We start from the raw sequence: 19542 nt of genomic DNA, 5'->3' as shown, positions 1-19542 counted from the left end.
CTACTATGACGCTCGCGTGTAATGTCACACCTACAATATACTTCCGCTTTTGGTTTGGCTGCTGTCAACGAAACGAGAAACTACAGCACAAACTGTAGCCTAAATCACTTCATCCAAACAGACGGTTGACAATACTCCACAGGTATCCGTGATTAGTTGCTTACATTAGTTAAGTAGGTTTAGTTCTTGTTCTTTATCTACAGAATGAGATTAGGGAAATTTGTTACTAAAAATAGCCAAAATTGATTCTTGTAATGTAAGTGAGATATAACAGCTTGGTGGAGAAGGTGCTTCAATCATCCGAGGTCCTTAGAAGGTGTAACTTCAAATACAGAATTGTTAAATGGACATGATCATGATAAATGAATTTGACGATGTTCATGTATTTTGTAAAGTTGTTCGTTATTTCTTTCAATGATTATGTCTATACATGTATTTGTTAGATTTTCAATAATCCAGAAAGTAGCTAAAGTCAGAAATAGTTCAGTATTCTATTTTGTGTTCATTGTAAAAGAAACCAAACTCAACACATAATAAATGATACTTTAATTTGGTGTTGGGAATTTTAAATACTCTCAGGGCATCTGGTCGGGAAGAATTTTGAGGGATAAGAGCTCATACAGCACAATGCGTTTATAACATATTCATAGCAATATGAAGAGTACATGTATATATTTAAAATAAAGAAATGTTTTAGGAATATACACTGAGATATAGTAGATAAATTACTTTAATCATACATGTATTTACATGAGAAAGACAAATGACGTCCCTATAGTAATATTTTGTTAAGACACAAAAATATGTCTTGTAGAAATTGACCTGGTCATGCAGTTTGTGAACTATTGCTCAGACTAACACCAGCTGTTGTTTGTACTACTATAGTATTAGACAACATGTAATCTGCAGATAAAATCTGCAGGTAGTCATGGTTACTGTTCATTACCTGTAAAATTCACAGGTAGTCATGGTTACTGTTCATTACCTGTAAAATTCACAGGTAGTCATGGTTACTGCCCCTTACTTTAAAACCTGCAAGTAGTTATGGTAACTGTCACTAACTTAGAAATCACAGGTAGCCATAGTTATTGCCCCTTGCTTACATACCTTACAAAATCCACAGGTAACCATGACTACGGCCCCTTACATGTAAGGATGTAGAATAATTCAAGTTATGATTAGCCATTGACATTGATTTGTTCCTTATGCACAGGAGATTCATGAATGTGGAATCATATATTTAACAATTTTAGGGAACTTATTTTGTTGGTTAAAAACAGGAAAGTTTAATTTAACATATATTTGCCTTTTTTTACCAGCGCCAAAAGCTCCAAGCCACCTGATCCAAACCATAGAAACATGACTGATGAAGATGATGACCTTGACCTTTTAGATGAGAGAACAGAGGCATTATGGGATTCCAAAATTCTTTCCTTGATTGCTCAGTCATCACAGAAAAAAGTTGAGCTAGAAGACAGTGGACCATCATCATATGATGAGGACGAGGAACAATCAAGTACTAGATCTAGACTAGAGAATGACAAACCTACACATGACAGTGTAGATCAGGAAAATTCAGAGACAGACAACTTGCTTTCTTCTGATCAGACAGAAGCAAATACTGCATCTACCTCAAACAAACGGTCAAAGTGGAGCCCTAGTGACTTGTATAACATCGGGTTAGGACCAAAACATGACATACTGACCACATGTGTCTCTCCAAGTCAAAGTGCACAGAAGCAATTATCACAATCAAAGCAATGTACCAGCAATGCTGTTGTCCCAGAAAGTCTTCCACCTTTTGTGCCTAAAGTGATTTTTTTGGATGAAAAAGATGAAGAACTAGAGGATTATGTTGACAGTGATTCATCAGGTGCAGAAGAAATACAAAGTTCACCTGTGAAGAAATCTGTTCCTGATTGTAAATTAAAGAGACCATATGATAAATATGAGGTTAGTGATGACGATTTGACCAGCAGTAGTCCCATAGTGTGTAGTTCCCCTAGTCCAGACCGACCCAAGATTAAAGCAAGGAGGAAATTCAATGCAAACAGTCCAATAGTCATCAGTGACATAAGTGAGGACAATGCTTCTCCACAAGTAAACAAAGATCATAAACAAACCAAAATACAAAATGTTTCTGTAACAGAGCCTCCTGTCAAAGTAAGTCGAATCAAAAATGAATTCACTGAGAGAGATTCAAGTTTGTGTAAGAATCTACAAAGTAGGAGCATTGTACAATCTGAACCGACAAAAGGAATGAAGTACACTGGACCTCTACCAGGAAAGGAATCTAAACCATCCAAAAAAGACATTGGATCTAGACAGGAAAAGAACCAGTCATCAGTAGATCAGAGTACTGCCAACGAGGAGGACATTAACAAAGTGGTAGGTTATAATTCATCAGATCAGGGTACCACCACCAACGAGGAGGGGGACATTGACAAAGTGGTAGGTTATAATTCATCAGATCAGGGTACCACCAACCGAGGAGGAGGACATTGACAAAGTGGTAGGTTATAATTCATCAGATCAGAGTACCACCACCAACGAGGAGGAGGACATTGACAAAGCGGTAGGTTATAATTCATCAGATCAGGGTACCACCAACGAGGAGGAGGACATTGACAAAGTGGTAGGTTATATTTATAATTTATCAGATCAGGGTACTACCACCAATGAGGAGGAGGACATTGACAAAGTGGTAGGTTATAATTCATCAGATCTGAATGATGCCAATGTCGAGCTAAGTTTGAAGTTTGGTGACACAGAGGATAACATTTCTCCAAAATTTATCGTACTATAATATATTTTACCATGATTTTTTATGCTATGATATAATTCTCTTTTAGTGTGAATGGTTTCCTGATGCCTGTAGGAAGTGGATAAAACAGAAGATAGAATCGTCTGTACAGCGAGGAAATGAGAACTACCTAGACTTCCTAGTGGATAGCATGGTAGATGGGAATTATCCGAAGTCAACTCAAACTGATCCGGCTTCTCAACCAGGAAACAAAGAACCTGACATTGTAGTTGCCCTTGGCAACAACAAAATCAAAACACACTCACAATCAGATAGAAGAGAAAAAGAAACCAACTCAGCACCTCCCATACGGCTTTATGGTAAAAAATCCAACTATGTTGGTGGACCAAAAGGAAAAGGGAAAGCTGCTGTTCCTAAAAAGGTATGTCAATGTAATCCTGTGACAGGTGTAAAGGTATGTCAATATAATCCTGTGATAGGTGTAAAGGTATGTCAATATAATCCTGTGACATGTGTAAAAGTATGTCAATATGATCCTGTGACAGGTGTAAAGGTATGTCAATATAATCCTGTGACATGTGTAAAGGTATGTCAATATAATCCTGTGAGAGGTATAAAAGTATGTCAATATAATCCTGTGACAGGTGTAAAGGTATGTCAATATAATCCTGTGACAGGTGTAAAGGTATGTCAATATAATCCTGTGACATGTGTAAAGGTATGTCTGTCAATATAATCCTGTGACAGGTGTAAAGGTGTGTCAATATAATCTTGTGATAGGTGTAAAGGTATGTCAATATAATCCAGTGACAGGTGTAAAGGTGTCAATATAATCCTGTGACAGGTGAAAAGGTATGTCAATATAATCCTGTGACATGTGTAAAGGTATGTCTGTCAATATAATCCTGTGACAGGTGTAAAGGTGTGTCAATATAATCCTGTGAGAGGTATAAAGGTATGTCTGTCAATATAATCCTATGATAGGTGTAAAGGTATGTCAATATAATCCTGTGACAAGTGTAAAGGTAGGTCAATATAATCCTGTGACAGGTGTAAAGGTAGGTCAATATAATCCTGTGATAGGTGTAAAGGTATGTCAATATAATCCTGTGATAGGTGTAAAGGTGTGTCAATATAATCCTGTGAGAGGTATAAAGGTATGTCAATATAATCCTGTGAGAGGTATAAAGGTATGTCAATATAATCCTGTGACAGGTGTAAAGGTGTGTCAATATAATCCTGTGACAGGTGTAAAGGTCTGTCAATATAATCCTGTGATAGGTGTAAAGGTGTGTCAATATAATCCTGTGACAGGTGTAAAGGTCTGTCAATATAATCCTGTGATAGGTGTAAAGGTGTGTCAATATAATCCTGTGGCAGGTGTTAAGGTATGTCAATATAATCCTGTGACAGGTGTAAAGGTGTGTCAATATAATCCTGTGATAGGTGTAAAGGTGTGTCAATGTAATCCTGTGATAGGTGTAAAGGTATGTCTGTCAATATAATCCTGTGACAGGTGTAAAGGTATGTCAGTATAATCCTGTGACAGGTGTAAAGGTATGTCAATATAATCCTGTGACAGGTGTAAAGGTATGTCTGTCAATATAATCCTGTGACAGGTGTAAAGGTATGTCTGTCAATATAATCCTGTGACAGGTGTAAAGGTATGTCAATATAATCCTGTGATAGATGTAAAGGTGTGTCAATATAATCCTGTGACAGGTGTAAAGGTCTGTCAATATAATCCTGTGATAGGTGTAAAGGTGTGTCAATGTAATCCTGTGGCAGGTGTAAAGGTATGTCAATATAATCCTGTGACAGGTGTAAAGTTGTGTCAATATAATACTGTGATAGGTGTAAAGGTATGTCTGTCAATATAATCCTGTGACAGGTGTAAAGGTATGTCAATATAATCCTGTGACAGGGGTAAAGGTATGTCAATATAATCCTGTGACAGGTGTAAAGGTATGTCAATATAATCCTGTGATAGGTGTAAAGGTATGTCAATATAATCCTGTGATAGGTGTAAAGGTATGTCAATATAATCCTGTGACAGGTGTAAAGGTATGTCAATATAATCCTGTGACAGGTATAAAGGTATGTCAATATAATCCTGTGGCAGGTGTAAAGGTGTGTCAATATAATCCTGTGAGAGGTATAAAGGTATGTCTGTCAATATAATCCTGTGACATGTGTCAATATAATCCTGTGACATGGGTAAAGGTATGTCAATATAATCCTGTGACAGGTGTAAAGGTATGTCAATATAATCCTGTGACAGGTGTAAAGGTTTGTCAATATAATCCTGTGATAGGTGTAAAGGTATGTCTGTCAATATAATCCTGTGACAGGTGTAAAGGTATGTCTGTCAATATAATCCTGTGACAGGTGTAAAGGTATGTCAATATAATCCTGTGACAGGTGTAAAGGTGTGTCAATATAATCCTGTGACAGGTGTAAAGGTATGTCAATATAATCCTGTGATAGGTGTAAAGGTATGTCAATATAATCCTGTGACAGGTGTAAAGGTATGTCAATATAATCCTGTGACAGGTGTAAAGGTATGTCAATATAATCCTGTGATAGGTGTAAAGGTATGTCTGTCAATATAATCCTGTGACAGGTGTAAAGATCTGTCAATATAATCCTGTGACAGGTGTAAAGGTATGTCAATATAATCCTGTGAGAGGTGTATAGGTATGTCAATATAATCCTGTGATAGGTGTAAAGGTATGTCAATATAATCCTGTGATAGGTGTAAAGGTATGTCAATATAATCCTGTGACAGGTGTAAAGGTCTGTCAATATAATCCTGTGACAGGTGTATAGGTATGTCAATATAATCCTGTGATGTCAGTATGGTATGGATTTTCATAAAATTACTAAATTATAAATATGTAACAGATTCATTAAATTGGTATCTTCATAACATGATTATTCCAAACTGTTATGTTTTTCAGCTAATTCGGTTAATTCACTACTTTTGTTTGAATGAAACTTTTAATAAAATTGCATATTTTTTCTTCAGCCTGTTAGAAATGTCCTTGATGAATACCAGTCTTCAGAAGACGAGAAAGACATTTGCATGATAACTGCAGAATCTATGGACACCGTACGAGATAATGGTACGTGATATCTCATTAGACACTGTACGAGATAATGGTACGTGATATCTCATTAGATACTGTACGAGATAATGGTACGTGATATCTCATTAGATACTGTACGAGATAATGGTACGTGATATCTCATTAGATACTGTACGAGATAATGGTACGTGATATCTCATTAGATACTGTACGAGATAATGGTACGTGGTATCTCATTAGATACTGTACGAGATAATGGTACGTGATATCTCATTAGATACTGTACGAGATAATGGTACGTGATATCTCATTAGATACTGTACGAGATAATGGTACGTGATATCTCATTAGATACTTTACGAGATAATGGTACGTGGTATCTCATTAGATACTGTACGAGATAATGGTACGTGGTATCTCATTGGATACTTTACGAGATAATGGTACGTGGTATCTCATTGGATACTGTACGAGATAATGGTACGTGGTATCTCATTAGATACTTTACGAGATAATGGTACGTGGTATCTCATTAGATACTGTACGAGATAATGGTACGTGATATCTCATTAGATACTGTACGAGATATTGGTACGTGGTATCTCATTAGATACTGTACGAGATATTGGTACGTGGTATTTCATTGGATACTGTACGAGATAATGGTACGTGGTATTTCATTGGATACTGTACGAGATAATGGTACATGGTATCTCATTAGATACTGTACAAGATAATGGTACGTGGTATCTCATTGGATACCGTACGAGATAATGGTACGTGGTATCTCATTGGATACTGTACGAGATAATGGTACGTGGTATCTGATTGGATACCATACGAGATAATGGTACGTGGTATCTCATTGGATACCGTACAAGATATTGGTACGTGATATCTCATTGGATACCGTAGGAGATAATGGTACGTGATATCTCATTAGATACCGTACGAGATAATGATATCTCTGAAATCCTGATATTTCCAACATCCTATCTAATCCACTATCAATCAAATAATCTCATTTCTTGTAAAACATACTGTTTATTTGAAAATGTTTTTGAAATTTACATATCTATTAGAAAGTTAAAAAGATTATGAAGAGTTTTTGTCAATCTCATATAAAATCGAAGTGATTTTAAGAACCTTTTTATCGAATAAACAAAAATTTTGTTTCCTTTGTCACATACAATCTGAAAATTCAAAATTATATGAGGTGAAAGCATTGCTCACTAAATGACATGACAATCATTTAACAATATAACATTAATTAATCTGTATTAATTGATGCTTTAACTTAGTTTAATTGATTTTGATTAACATGTGTTTTCGAGTATTGAGTGTTAGTGTCCCCCGCCTCATGCCCCCAGTCCCATGCACCCCCCCCCCCCCCCCCCATGTTCCCAACCCCATGCCCCATGCCCCCCGCCCCATACCCCATGCCCCATGCCCCCCGCCCCATACCCCATGTCCCCGCCCCATGCCCTATGCCCCCACCCCATGCCCCCCCGCCCCATGCCCCCTGCCCCATGCCCCCAGTCCCATGCCCCCTCTTTCACAATTAATCTTGGTGAAGAATCAAAGGAAATATTACTTACATCCATTTTGTATTGTTATGTATACAGAAGTATCCTCATCCTATGTCCTCCACCCTATGCCTCTCACCCTATGTCCCCCGCCTCATGTCCCCTACCCTATGTCCCCTGCCTCATGTCCCCTGCCCCATGCCCCCCGCCCCATGCCCCCAGTCCCATGCCCCCTCTTTTACAATTAATCTTGGTGAAGAATCAAAGGAAATATTACTTACATCCATTTTGTATTTTTATGTTTACAGAAGTATCCTCATCGTCGCTACCCTGCGAGTCGTGTAAGATGAGCCGAAACACAGACATGGTGGTGCAGTGTTGTGACGGCCATCTCATCTGTAACTCTTGTGTGGAGAAAGAGGTGAAAGAGATCCTGTCCCCCGATAGTCAGGAGGTAAATACAATGGTTTGTCAAGTCATGTGATGATGAGCGTGTCAGATCCTGTCCCCCGATAGTCAGGAGGTCAATACAATGGTTTGTCAAGTCATGTGATGGTGGGCGTGTCAGATCCTGTCCCCTGATAGTCAGGAGGTCAATACAATGGTTTGTCAAGTCATGTGATGGTGGGCGTGTCAGATCCTGTCCCCCGATAGTCAGGAGGTCAATACAATTAAAATACAAATACAATTAAGCTATGAATCATTTTACCCTAGGACTAGTTTTGTATGTACCGGATTGGAGACTTCATATTGAGCTGCTGCCCTTTGTTCAGCATCAAATGCCAGATACTTACTTGATACAGAGTTATTGCCCTTTGTTCAACATCTGTCACATAGTTTGGATCATATTTATATATATCATATGCCAAATAGCTCAGTTAATTCAGTAAATGGCCTTCGTACATCATGTGTCACATTGTTGGAACATATATCATATAGTGTACTATAGATAGCTATATATAATTCATACAGAGTTACATCCCTTTGTTCAATTTGTGTCACAAAGTCAAGGACATTCATAACACTATTTTTTGTAGGGAGTACTCCTGGGCCTATCTTTCCAAACAGACATATTGTCAGATGTTCCAGTAAAATCAGAGATATAGCCCTTGGTATATTTTGTTTATTCAGGGTCAAGGAAATATTAAATAAAATATCTGTTAACAGTGTAAATACTCAAATACACAGTCCTCCTGTCCTTCTCCATTATAGTTTTTTTCTGTTTTCTTTTTCAGGCTCAGATTAAATGTCCAAGTGAAAACTGTAAGAGTACAGTACCAGAAAGTAAGTACTAAGTTCTCTGATCATTCCTGTCTCATTTTGAAAGGTGTAAATACAATTTCATGGTATATAGATACGCAGGCGTTCAAGCTATCTCTATAGTCTTTTACTGCCATCGCAATGCTGGTTGAAACAATCTGGGATGACAACTTCCTTCGAAGGTTAAGCCTGCAGTTTAGCGCCGCAAGGTAAAAGATTCTGAAGCTACTGACGATCGAAAGAAATTAGGGATGGCCTGTCATTGGCTGTTCTCCGACCTTAGAAAAGTAGGGGGCATAGCTGTAGGCAAAAATTCACTGAACAGCTACAGTAACCTGATTTGTTACGAAGATGTAAGGAAAATTACATTAAGCTTGGTTCTGTAAATCTACGATGTGATAGATTTTCTCAGGTGCTTGCATTTTGCCGAGACATATATCCTTGACAATGACACTAAATTCCTCATTCAAACCATGCTCTACTAACACTCTTGTTTACCCAGTCATTGATTGTAAATAATGCCATTGTACAGTCTGCATGGTAAACGCTTCACCATCCAAAACTATTATATATATTACATATACTTAACGGTAACACTACAATTAGAGTAAAAATGCATAATATTAGCAATGCACTCATTGTGTCTAATGAATATACGTGGTTCAAAAATCTATGGAAAAACCGACGAAACCAGGGAAACAAACTTCGGACATACAGATGTTTCAAAAAGGATTATATTTCTGAATACTACGTCACATCCCATATAACATGCCACTACCATAGCCATTTATCTAAGCTACGACTCGGATGTCTACCTCTAGTGATAGAGACTGGTCGTTACACAAATTTACCTGAGGACCAGCGATTATGTCCATTTTGTATGAACACTGTTGAAAATTACCTATGTGAATGTCCTACATACAGCGATATACGTGCTGAGTTATTTCAACAATATAGTACACTATGTAACGGTTTTTATTCTTTAAATGCTAGAGACACGTTTGTATATTCTGCGAAATAGTGATCTTCAATATCTTATCGAAATCTATATATTTTATGATGAAGCATAGACGTTCGCTGTTGTAGGCTATGATGTATAAAGGTAAAAGTCTGACATTTGATATTCAAAGAGCATACATATTTTTTAAAGTGTCTCATAAGCCGAATACAGCTGGACATCATCATGTACATTTTTAACAAGCTTTTATCGTTATCCTCATTGTACATTTGTAAAATGATGTGTGACACTCAAATAAAATATTATTGTATTGTATTGTATTGTATTGTATTGTATTGTATTGTTGATTATAGAATAGTAAATCTTTACGTATGCTGATATTGAGGTTGCTACATTCTCTAAATCCCTGTTTACCTGATCACCTGCTCCTAGTACAAATTATACATTGACGGGATTAAATGTGAAGTTAGATTCCTTTTCATTGAACATGCATACCACATTAGGCTACACAGAGACAGCTCAGTAGAGAAGCACTTATTTTCCAATCACACGTCAAACAGGATATGATTGGAGCACTACTTGATACACCAACACTTTACTGTGACACCACTAGAGAGTAATACATAGATACACCAACGCTTTACTGTGACACCGCTAGAGAGTAATACATAGATACACCAACACTTTACTGTGACACCACTAGGGAGGAATACATAGATACACCAACGCTTTACTGTGACACCACTAGAGAGTAATACATAGATACACCAACACTTTACTGTGACACCACTAGAGAGTAATACATAGATACACCAACACTTTACTGTGACACCACTAGGGAGTAATACATAGATACACAAACACTTTACTGTGACACCACTAGGGAGGAATACATAGATACACCATCACTTTACTGTGACACCACTAGGGAGTAATACATAGATACACCAACACTTTACTGTGACACCACTAGAGAGTAATACATAGATACACCAACACTTTACTGTGACACCGCTAGAGAGTAATACATAGATACACCAACACTTTACTGTGACACCACTAGGGAGTAATACATAGATACACCAACACTTTACTGTGACACCACTAGGGAGGAATACATAGATATACCAACACTTCACTGTGACACCACTAGAGAGCAATGTCCAAGCCTTACTAAATAATTACAGTAACTGTCCACTGGGATGTTATAAATTCTGATGAGGATGATTTAGAAACCAGTAAAGGAAAATCATCAAAACACTGATGCTGCTTTCCAAATTTTCAAAATAAAAATGCAACCAAATTTTCCTATTTTAAGACAGGGTCCCATTTCCAACATACTTAGCATAATCTCTGTATGGCCATCTTGTCTTCAATGATGATTATTTTTATTACAGGCCAAGCCAAGAAGATTCTGCCAAACTTGATCCTGGAGCTGTTGGAGGATAAGCTACATAAACAAGCTGTAGAATCTATCACCAAAATGGAGGACCTAGTAACGTGAGTGAAAATGATTCCTTTAATATCCAGATTTTTTTCCCAAAGGTTTTCAAAAAAAAAATGTTCTAATTAGTCATACAGAAGGAATGGTTGTACAATGTAATTCATATGTTTAGATAATGTCCTAATTAGTCAGACAGAAGGAATATTACTTATGATAAACAAAAAAACTTTACTTACAGGTGTCCAAACTGCAGTTTCCCAGTGGTCATGGACGCTGGTATCAAGGAATTTGAGTGCCCAAACTGTAAAAACGTAATTATTCTTCATTTGTATTTTCTTAAATCTAAAGTCGTTTTATTTTGCATTTTAAAAAATTTTCGTCTTTAACTGACATTCCAAGAACAGGTAAGTTTGATATACCATGACATCTGTCATCAAGTCCAGACTGGTAGTGGTTCTAATTTCATCGGGGTATTATTGGAAAAATGGGATATGTCATGTTGTACATAGAGTCTGAGCTATCAAGGGGCAGTGAACTACGGTCCAGTGTATCGGAGATATTAGCATTGCAGATGGGTGACAAAAAATGGCATTGTCACAAAAAAATGTTTCCGTGTTGATATATATGTGACTTAGAGAAAGATTATGGTATCTCGTATCTCGTAGGCCCTCAGTACCTCTTACAAAATTACCTGTCCAGTAAGATGAGTTTTATTATGTGTTTTGTGTATTTGAATAAATATATAGTAAAATATGTGCAGTTTTTGTCATTGTCACACAAGTTTATTTTGTCACCAAATCTCACAGTCAGAAATTCTTATGTTACAGACGAGCTGTAGGTACTGTAAAAGACTCTGGTTGATGACCAGTCATGAGGACTGTAACCAGTTCACAACATTTCTACAGGAAAACCAGGACAGTAAGGACCTGGAGCCGCCATCATACTGGCACCCGATGCCTGAAGAAGGTGACAAGGTAAACATCTATACATGACCTTGACCCTATGGGAGATCGGCCCCCAACAGATGTAGTGTGAAGGTTTCTCTACATATCACATGACCTTGACCCTTTGGGAGATGGGCCCCCAACAGATGTAGTGTGAAGGTTTCTCTACATATCACATGACCTTGACCCTATGGGAGATGGGCCCCCTACAGATGTAGTGTGAAGGTTTCTCTACATATCACATGACCTTGACCCTATGGGAGATGGGCCCCCTACAGATGTAGTGTGAAGGTTTCTCTACATAACACATGACCTTGACCCTATGGGAGATGGGCCCCCTACAGATGTAGTGTGAAGGTTTCTCTACATATCACATGACCTTGACCCTATGGGAGATGGGCCCCCTACAAATGTAGTGTGAAGGTTTCTCTACATATCACATGACCTTGACCCTATGATAGATGGACCCCCAACAGATGTAGTGTGAAGGTTTCTCTACATATCACATGACCTTGACCCTATGGGAGATGGGCCCCCTACAGATGTAGTGTGAAGGTTTCTCTACATAACACATGACCTTGACCCTATGGGAGATGGACCCCCAACAGATGTAGTGTGAAGGTTTCTCTACATAACACATGACCTTGACCCTATGGGAGATGGGCCCCAACAGATGTAGTGTGAAGGTTTCTCTACATATCACATGACCTTGACCCTATGGGAGATGGGCCCCCTACAAATGTAGTGTGAAGGTTTCTCTACATATCACATGACCTTGACCCTATGATAGATGGACCCCCAACAGATGTAGTGTGAAGGTTTCTCTACATAACACATGACCTTGACCCTATGGGATATTGACCCCCAACAGATGTAGTGTGAAGGTTTCTCTACATAACACATGACCTTGACCCTATGGGAGATGGGCCCCCAACAAATGTAGTGTGAAAGTTACAGTGATATAGTGAGGTTTTATTTACAGGACTACATGTATGTAATATATAGTGAGGTTTTATTTACAGTACTGTAATATATAGTGATATAGTGAGGTTTTATTTACAGGACTATGTAATATATAGTGATATAGTGAGGTTTTATTTACAGGACTATGTAATATATAGTGATATAGTGAGGTTTTATTTACAGGACTATGTAATATATAGTGATATAGTGAGGTTTTATTTACAGGACTATGTAATATATAGCACTTGAGGTTTTATTTACAGGACTATGTAATATATAGTGAGGTTTTATTTACAGGACTATGTAATATATAGTGATATAGTGAGGTTTTATTTACAGGACTATGTAATATATAGTGATATAGTGAGGTTTTATTTACAGGACTATGTAATATATAGTGATATAGTGAGGTTTTATTTACAGGACTATGTAATATATAGTGATATAGTGAGGTTTTATTTACAGGACTATGTAATATATAGTGAGGTTTTATTTACAGGACTATGTAATATATAGTGATATAGTGAGGTTTTATTTACAGGACTGTAATATATAGTGATATAGTGAAGTTTTATTTACAGTACTGTTGTAATATATAGTGATGATATAGTGAGGTTTTATTTACAGGACTGTAATATATAGTGAGGTTTTATTTACGGGACTATGTAATATATAGTGATATAGTGAGGTTTTATTTACAGGACTATGTAATATATAGTGATATAGTGAGGTTTTATTTACAGGACTATGTAATATATAGTGATATAGTGAGGTTTTATTTACAGTACTGTAATATATAGTGATATAGTGAGGTTTTATTTACAGTACTGTAATATATAGTGATATATTGAGGTTTTATTTACAAGACTATGTAATATATAGTGATATATTGAGGTTTTATTTACAGGACTATGTAATATATAGTGATATATTGATGTTTTATTTACAGGACTGTAATATATAGTGATATAGTGAGGTTTTATTTACAGTACTGTAATATATAGTGATATAGTGAGGTTTTATTTACAGGACTATGTAATATATAGTGATATAGTGAGGTTTTATTTACAGGACTATGTAATATATAGTGATATAGTGAGGTTTTATTTACAGGACTATGTAATATATAGTGATATAGTGAGGTTTTATTTACAGGACTGTAATATATAGTGATATATTGAGGTTTTATTTACAGTACTGTAATATATAGTGATATATTGAGGTTTTATTTACAGGACTATGTAATATATAGTGATATATTGAGGTTTTATTTACAGGACTATGTAATATATAGTGATATATTGATGTTTTATTTACAGGACTGTAATATATAGTGATATATTGAGGTTTTATTTACAGTACTGTAATATATAGTGATATATTGAGGTTTTATTTACAGGACTATGTAATATATAGTGATATAGTGAGGTTTTATTTACAGGACTATGTTATTGTTAACCTGGAGACAAGCTCTGTAGAATTCCGCCATATCAAGACACTGTTCTCACACAGCATGTCCGCCAAACATATCACAGCGATCAGAAGGATACAGAACCCTCGTCTGTGGCAGAAATTCTGTCTGTAAGTAATCTTGCATCTGAATCCCCATCTATTTTTATACCCCAACTCTATGAAGGTTTACACCTGATTAAACTTTGGTGACCATTAGTCAAGGGTAAAGGTTAAAGGTCAAAGGCTGCATTCTACTAATTTCGGGATTGCAAGTACACACAATATGTCATGAACCCATCAACAGACTAATTTCACTGATGAAGGGGGCTGGGTATACCTATGTGAGCCTTCGTTCAATTTGCTTTTATAAATTAAAATTTGGCTTGATATCTCCACAGCAAAATAAGACTGGGAAATCTCAAGTAAATTCTAATGCAAAAAAAAAATACTGATAAAACAATCTAATGTGGGTTTTCTTATAGAGCCAGAAAACATATGGTGGAAGATTATGGTCAAAACCAGCTCAATGAAAAACAGCTATTCCATGGCACAAGCACAAAAGCTTTTGATGCCATCTGTAGAGAAGGTTTGGACTGGAGGATGTGTGGGGAGAACGGAACAGCCTTCGGCCAAGGTAAGTTGTTCTTACAGGAGAGAGAAAAAGGGGGTGTACATTTGAAAGGACAGCCTTCGGCCAAGGTAAGTTGTTCTTACAGGAGAGAGAAAAAGGGGGTGTACATTTGAAAGGACAGCCTTCGGCCAAGGTAATTTGTTCTTACAGGAGGGAGCAAAGGGGGTGTACATTTGAAAGGACAGCCTTTGACCCAGGTAAGTTGTTCTAACAGGAGGGAGTTAAGGGCCGGGTTGAACATTTGAAAGGACAGCCTTCAGCCAATGTAAGTTGTTCTTACATGAGGGAGCAAAGGGGGTGACATTTGAAAGGACAGCCTTCAGTCAAGGTTAGTTCTTACATGAGGGAGCAAAGGGCCGGGTTGAACATTTGAAAGGACAGCCTTCAGCCAATGTAAGTTGTTCTTACATGAGGGAGCAAAGGGGGTGACATTTGAAAGGACAGCCTTCAGTCAAGGTTAGTTCTTACATGAGGGAGCAAAGGGCCGGGTTGAACATTTGAAAGGACAGCCTTCAGCCAATGTAAGTTGTTCTTACATGAGGGAGCAAAGGGGGTGTACATTTGAAAGGACAGCCTTCAGTCAAGGTTAGTTCTTACAGGAGGCAGCAAAGGGGGTGTACATTTGAAAGGACAGCTTTCAGTCAAGTAACTTGTTCTTACAATAGTGAGCAAAGGGGGTGTACATTTGAAAGGACAGCCTTCAGTCAAGGTTAGTTCTTACATGAGGGAGCAAAGGGGGTGTACATTTGAAAGGACAGCTTTCAGTCAAGTAACTTGTTCTTACAATAGTGAGCAAAGGGGGTGGACATTTGAAAGGACAGCCTTCAGCCAAGGTTAGTTCTTACAGGAGGGAGCAAAGGGGGTGTACATTTGAAAGGACAGCTTTCAGTGAGAGTAAGTCTTTTTACAGGAGGGAGAGGGGGGGATATAATTTAACCAGACAGCCTTTGGTTAAGGTAAGTCAACCTTACAGGAGGGCTCACACATTTAATGGAACAGCCTTTTGTCAAGTTAAGACATCCTTCATGTACGGTTTATCTTTTAAGCGAGCCATTGGTCAACCAGTATAAAACCTGTCAGCACTATCAGATTATGTGGAAGTGTTAGAAACAGAAGACAGAAAAATGACCTCCATCCACACTTATACTAGAACGATAAGTGAATGATTCATATCAGATACCTAGAAATAATATGGCGTTCTTGTTATAGGTACGTACTTTGCTAAGCGAGCTGCCTACTCAGACAGATATAGCCAGGTGCCTCCGAGATTAGGTAGAACCCTTCCCCTGCCACTAGCAAATAGCAGAACCATTCCCCTACCACCAGCAAGTAGCAGTGCTCAGTTTGCCCAGGCCTTCAATCTACCATCGTCTTTCAACACTCCTCAGAGCAACAATCCTTTCCTACAACAACAGCCAGCTACTTTTAATAACTTCGGTTACCAACAGCCGCAGCAGCAAAGCCTTCTTAACACAACTTCACAATCATTCGGGCCAACCAGAAATAACAATGGTATGGTGACATTTGGTCAATCCAGCAGCAGTGGGCAGGTGTCATTTGCGCAAGGACAATTTGGACCGTCAAGCGCTAGTGGGCAGGTGTCATTTGCGCAAGGACAATTTGGACCGTCAAGCGCTAGTGGGCAGGTGTCATTTGCACAAGGACAATTTGGACCGTCAAGTGCCAGTGGGCAGTCTTCATTTGCGCAAGGACAATTTGGACCATCAAGTGCCAGCAATTCTCAGGCAATATTTCAAGGTTACAACCAAGATCCAACCATGACCACACCACTTGTCAGCAGTTCAACTGATAAAGTTGTCTTTACAAATGTTGAGGATACAATCAGCTTAAGCAAGAAGTACATGTTTGTGGCCCGCACATTAGTCGGACGATATTGCCTTGGGAACACTGGAATACGCAAGCCTCCCCCAGACCCAGATGATCCTAAACGGCGCCCATTTAACTCTTGCGTTGACAATGTACTGACACCATCTATATTTGTGATTTTTGACTCTGCCCAGTGTTATCCGGAGTACATAGTTGAGTATGCCAATTAGTGAATGACAACTTCCATGTAGTGTCTCTGTTAGCTCTGATAATCTGTGATTTTCTAGTTTGTAGAGTGATAATTTGTTAATTTATATCAAAGATATTTCAATTTCAAAATGTTTTATTGTCAACACAACAAGTATAATAACAAGGTATTTTTACATAGAATATTATCGATTTGGTGTTGGCAAAAGGGATTGGACAACAGGCTCAGCCTATATTAGTCCTTTTTCAAAGAGATCAAATGCTTTGTTTTACTTTTCTTAGAGGGATTTTTAAGACGAGGTCTCAGTGACCTATTCTAATGGGCTTATATGTGTTGTTATTTACTATCGTCCCTCATGCATCAGTAAACAATTTACATTTTTGACTTTTTCTCAGAAACCCTTTAACTAATTTCAATGAAACCTTCAATATGACTAAAAGTCAACACAGTTGTGAATTATCTGGTCTCCAACACCCAGGGGGCTTAGGGGCAGGGCAAAAAGGGATCAAATTGACTTATATTTCAAAAATCTTCTTCTCAGATCCAAATAAGGTAGACTCAAATACTCTTTATAGATGAAAATGGTCCAGGACCTAATCAAGGTGCTATACCAAAAAGGTGAAATTCATGGCCCTTTTGTCTCACATTTTTTTCAAGGGAGGGGGTAAATTTTACTATATTTTGTACATGATTTTTTATCATCACTTATCAAATTTCATGGAAAAATAACTGAAACTTAGTTAGAATTATAAGTATGTGGCAGCATTTTGATGGTTTGAACTTATTGATCCAGTATGACTCCCTGGCACCTGAGGGGCAGAACCAGACTGTGTTGAATTTACTATTCTACCATGTTTGCTATGCAATGCCAGTTTTGATTGGTTTAAAACCATGTATTATTTTCCAATAATACACGCTCGTGTCAATAATACACGCTTGAGTCACGGCTGTTTCCATTTTATATATCTAATATTCACCCATTGCTAATACGGTTACTGTAGCCGAGTGGGCTAATGGGCTAGTCTCTTCATAACTTTTTATCACGACGCGAGTTCGAATCCTATGAAGGCCGTTTTTTTTTTCCTTTTTTTCATCCCTTTTTTAGCTCACCTGGTCCAAAGGACCAAGGTGAGCTTATGCCATACCGTGGCGTCCGTCGTCCGTCGTCGGTCCGTCCGTCGTCCGTCTGTCGTCCGTCCGTCCGTCCGTCAACAATTGACTTATTTGACTTCTTCTTCATAACCGCTGATCGGAATTTCACAAAATTTGGTCAGAAGCATCCCTATGGGTAGGGGACTCAAAATTGTACAAATGATGGGGCTGACCCCCTGGGCGCCTCTAGGGCGGGGCCAAAAGGGGTCAATTTAGCTATTTTGATATAAACGACTTCTTCTCGGAAACCGAGCAATGGATATCGCTCATATTTGCTTGATAGCATCACTATGGGGTGGGGATTCAAAATTGTACAAATGATGGGGCTGACCCCCTGGGGGCCTCTGGGGCGGGGCCAAATGAGGTCAATTGGGCTATATTGATATAAACGACTTCTTCTCTGAAACCGAGCATTGGATATTGCTCATATTTTTTTGGTAGCATCACTATGTGGTGGGGATTCAAAATTGTACAAATGATGAGGCTGACCCCCCAGGGGCCTGAGGGGCGGGGTCAAATGTGGTCAATTGGGCTCTATTGATATAAACGACTTCTTCTCTGAAACCGAGCAATTGATATCGCTCATATTTGCCTGGTAGCATCACTACTGACTGGGGACTCAAAATTGTACAAATGGTGGGGCTGACCCTCCGGGGCGCTGAGGGGCGGGGCCAAACAGGGTCAATTTGGCTAAATTGATTTAAACAACTTCTCCTCTGAAACCGAGCAATGGATATCTCACATATTTGACTGGTAATATCCCCTTGGGGTAGGGATTCAAAATTGTACAATTAGTGGGGCTAACCCCCTGGGTTTCTTAGGGGCGGGGCCAAAAAGGGCCAGTTTGGCTAGATTGATATAAACGACTTCTCCTCTGAAACTAAGCAATGGATATCTCACATATTTGACTGGTAATATCCCCTTGGGGTAGGGATTCAAAATTGTACAAATGATAGGGCTGTCCCCCCTGAGAGCTGAGGGGCGGGCCAGAAGGGGTCAATTTGCCTAAATTGATATAAACAACTTCTTCTCTGAAACTAAGCAATGGATATATATATATCGCTCATATTCGCTTGGTAACATCCCCTTGGGGTAGGGATTCAAAATTGTACAATTGGTGGGGCTGACCCCCGGGGGGCTGAGGGGCAGGGCCAAAAGGGATCAATTTGGCTAAATTGACATTTTTAGAATTACAATAAAAACAATGTTCATGTAACCATATAAAATGCATATGATATATATTGACATAGCAATACCAGTGGCAAATATACTTAAGCATAGTTCTTGTTTCATATCTCATGAAACCAGGTGAGCGATACAGGCC

The 19542-nt window shown here is 38.2% G+C and overlaps 1 protein-coding gene across 2 annotated transcripts; it reads left to right on the top strand.

Moving 5' to 3' along the window:
• Nucleotides 1–17: 17 nt before the first annotated feature.
• LOC117335471 lies at nucleotides 18–18070 on the top strand. Of its 2 annotated transcripts, none has more exons than XM_033895483.1 (12): nucleotides 18–142; nucleotides 1320–2388; nucleotides 2853–3185; nucleotides 5793–5889; nucleotides 7688–7833; nucleotides 8615–8663; nucleotides 10995–11097; nucleotides 11280–11352; nucleotides 11869–12015; nucleotides 14390–14529; nucleotides 14883–15034; nucleotides 16241–18070. In XM_033895483.1, exons 2-12 carry the CDS (start codon nucleotides 1360–1362, stop codon nucleotides 17086–17088), a joined length of 3117 nt encoding a protein of 1038 aa, XP_033751374.1. In that variant the 5' UTR covers nucleotides 18–142; nucleotides 1320–1359; the 3' UTR covers nucleotides 17089–18070. The 2 variants fall into 2 exon arrangements, with proteins under 2 accessions (XP_033751374.1, XP_033751376.1); XM_033895485.1 differs by having other exon boundaries at nucleotides 24–173.
• Nucleotides 18071–19542: the final 1472 nt, after the last annotated feature.

The sequence above is a fragment of the Pecten maximus genome, chromosome 10, assembly GCF_902652985.1.
Source record: "Pecten maximus chromosome 10, xPecMax1.1, whole genome shotgun sequence".
Classification (NCBI taxonomy): domain Eukaryota; kingdom Metazoa; phylum Mollusca; class Bivalvia; order Pectinida; family Pectinidae; genus Pecten; species Pecten maximus.
Note: the sequence above shows the minus strand (reverse complement) of the source record. Positions and strands in the feature narration are given on the sequence as shown.